Source organism: Galeopterus variegatus, unplaced genomic scaffold, assembly GCF_000696425.1.
Source record: "Galeopterus variegatus unplaced genomic scaffold, G_variegatus-3.0.2 Scaffold4867, whole genome shotgun sequence".
NCBI lineage: Eukaryota > Metazoa > Chordata > Mammalia > Dermoptera > Cynocephalidae > Galeopterus > Galeopterus variegatus.
The window spans coordinates 132,500-136,071 of NW_007730978.1; the positions used below are offsets into that span (position 1 = coordinate 132,500).

Below are 3,572 nucleotides of genomic sequence, written 5' to 3' on the forward strand. Positions count from 1 at the left end.
ATTTTGGTAAGCTCAATTTTTTTAAACAGTCAATACTATCACTGGATATGTTTTTCTCATGTTAGAGAAGTGCATCTAATTTCAATAAGACGTATTAGAGAATTAGGCACCAAACTATGTTTTTTTTAAAAAACAAAAACAAAAACAAAAACATAGGTTTTATCATTCATTAGAGCACTCACATTTTTAAAATTCAAAAAATTGTAATTACATTTTTAATCACTTCGATATTATTGGAGATTATTAAAATTCCCTTAAAAACTCATGTTTTTTTTATTATCTCATGAATAACATTTTTCTTCCAATAGCACTAATAAAATAAAATTATCATTTTAATCACTTCGATATTATTGGAGATTATTAAAATTCCCTTAAAAACTCATGTTTTTTTTTATTATCTCATGAATAACATTTTTCTTCCAATAGCACTAATAAAATAAAATTATCGAATATTATAGCAAAATCAGAAGCTCATAAGAACTGCTTTAGATTTTTTAAGGGAGACATAAGCTTCAGAACCATCATTTGAACTGAAAAATATATTTATTTGCTCAATGTCTATTAACCAGACAAAGGAAACATAATTAGATTTTACAAAATTAAATTTATATAATAATTTAATAATATTTTGTATCTATGTATATACTCTCTCATTTGTAACTATACAGCAGTATAAAAATTTGCTGGCATAAATATTTGGATTTGTTTATGACAAACTAAGGTAAAAGCTAAACGGGTAGCCAATAATAAAAAGTTTTAATTTTTGAAATTTTAGGAACTTAAAATTCAGATGATGGAAATAACAGTAGAATAAAGCATAGTTTCAGAGAAAGATGTGTATGGTACCAGTTTGATCAAGCTCAGGAGTGTTTTCAAATGGAGACCATTTCCCATTTTCTCCATTCAAAAATTCTTGGAAGCAGGTGGTTTCACAATACATTGTGATAAGTCCATCCCAGCCTACGTTAGGAGCTGCAGAGAACCCTTCAGAACCAACCTGAACTTTAAATCTGAGATTCCCAACTGATAATACTTGTACAAAGCTGGAAAACGTTCCTCCATTATCCACTTTTTAAGTATTTTAACACATAGGAAACGGGTTTCAATATCTGCTTTCAGGTATCCATGTTGATAGCTTGTGTTTCCTAAAGACGTGTGTTGACGTAATAGTAAAAGTCATTTCTCTCCATTTTATTTGGCACCTGCCTTTAGACTCTTCAGTGAAGACTCAGGGAGCCCGTGAACTGTGAGTCATCTTCTGTCCCCAGGAATGTCAGAACAACAGGACTAGGAGACAGTCCCATCATCAAAACCTAAGAACAACTTAATAACTGATTGTCTTCCATTGTACTTGAGTAGATAATGAAACAAGGAAGCCTCTCTTATCGCGTTTAATTTTGATAAACTACCCTTTTCTTGTAGAATCAGCATTGATGGGGAAAGTATATTATCCTTATGACCTTTAGAAAAACTGTATGTTTATCCAGTGTTGGTGAGCTATGAAAACAATTTATTAAGTGATTCATACTCAAGGTATATTCACGTATATGCATCAGTCTGTGTGTGCATATATGGATATGCATATATAGTTCTATATATACACACACATAATTATACAGGCACACATGTCTGTGCATATTTCAAACCACGTTATGTGGGTAGTTCTTTAAAAATCTTTGTGTTTTAGATTGCCCCAATATACACCGGAACACTATATATTGTAGACATGTTTTGACTTGACATCATGCTACAAGGGGCTAGTTTGGAGCATGAGAAATGTTCCAAATGATAAGAGATGATAGATTTGAAAGAGTAAAGGTTAAAGGCAAATAATCGTCCTTTTCTATCAACCGAAGCCCTTTTTATTAACATTACTGAGAATATTCTCGCATATAAATAGCTTACTTTGATTTTGAAAAGGCAAATCTTCCTAAAAATTGGAAACTGCTCAATAGTTGGGATTCTTTCCTTTGAAGCAAGAGGTTTTGTGAACTTTCAGATGACAAAACAAAGTGCTCTATTAGCTGTTGCTGCATTGAGGAAAATAAGGTAAAATATAAATAAGATAAAATACCAGAAAAATCTTTCATAGTAGAAGGTAAAATATTAAAAATATCTCCAGAAAAGAATTTTCATTCCTGCAAGGCAAAGTCCGGTTAGCAGTTTAATTCACTGAATTCCTCTGGCTTTGGGTGTCTTTTGTAAATAAATCATAACTTACAGATTCAACTTGTATTTTTCTTTGTATAAAAAGAAGCATAGCGTGATTAAAGTGGGAGTATTTTTAGACTTAAATTCAGTGGTGTATTTCAGGTTACAAATTTTCCATTAAAAACTCACCCACGATAAAAATGATCTTATGAAAAACTTGAAGAATAGTGTCCAAAGGCTGTATAATCTTAGTTGATTTTGCAAATCAAATTAATAACTTAATAAAAAATATATCTTATTGATTAAATTTATGCTTAGTGTATGTATGAATTGTGCATTTGGTACACTACTTTGTTTTGAGAATTTGCAGCTCCAAATTCAGGGAAATCTCAGTTCTGCAATAATTTAATAGAGATTAGCAAAACCATATATGAAGACAAAATTTAGAGTTAAGGAGGTGTATTCTTCATTTTCTCCACTGTCACAGGGAATTGGTGTCCATCTTCACTGGATAACTCTCTGTCCCTGGTTTCCAGATGCATCCGCGATTGATACAAGTCCTTGCTGCACTAAAGTTACATATAGAGAGTGCTTCTGAGAAGTTCCTATTACTTGTATAAGTACACGTGGCTAGAGGCTAAGTTCCACAAGCTTGCACACTCGTGCAATTTTTAAACACCTTTTTGAAGAGTTTAGTATCTTTCTGGAGAAGGCTTGTAATGATGTGGATGATGGTGTTTAAGATGGGATCCTAAGAAATGACAAAATATATCAGTCACGTCACTTTACACAAACCAAATGGACAGTAGAAATACAATTCCTTGTTAGCGACAGCACCAGAATCTGGCAAATGTTCCCTTCTGATTCTGATGTACAAACATGCTCATTCATTCTGTCTTTTCGCTCTCTCCCCTTCCCCATATTTTCTTGTCTTTCCTCCTTGGGTCCCTCCCTAACGCTATAAAGTAACAAAAGAAAGAAGACCAGCTCTTTTACTTAAGCTCACAATTATTTAAGCAAACCATAATCTTTTTTAATTCCCTTAAAAAATTAATATTAACAAATACTTTTATTAAACAGAATTTCAGTGGAGGAATATCAGAAAAGCATTTCAAACTTAAGAGTGTATCAAGCACCCCCACTGTCATACTTTCTGTTTTTCTTCAAAAGAGGACTAATTTGACCCATCATCCAAAAAAAAAAAAAAAAAAAAAGATCAGAGTTTGAACTATGATGATTTTCAATTTCCTTACACAAATCTTTAGACATTCCTTTTTAAGTTAAACTAGGAAAAAAAGTAAACCAAGTAGGGCCGGCCCGGTGGCGCATCCAGTGCACCACCTGGGAAGGGCAGCGGCGTTCCCGCCAAGGGTTTGGATCCCACATACAGACCGGTTCCCGCTCACTGGCTGAGCGAGGCG

At 33.1% G+C, this 3,572-nt stretch overlaps 1 protein-coding gene across 1 annotated transcript in view; it reads right to left on the reverse strand.

Moving 5' to 3' along the window:
* Window positions 1-1,839: 1,839 nt before the first annotated feature.
* The window catches only part of LOC103603920 (anosmin-1-like), a gene marked incomplete at its 5' end in the record, with an annotated part of 35,586 nt that continues 33,853 nt past the window's right edge, over window positions 1,840-3,572 (reverse strand). The window contains one exon of the mRNA XM_008588508.1: window positions 1,840-2,902. Within this exon, the coding sequence (XP_008586730.1) occupies window positions 2,844-2,902 (59 nt within the window). The remainder of the gene's footprint in view (window positions 2,903-3,572) is intronic.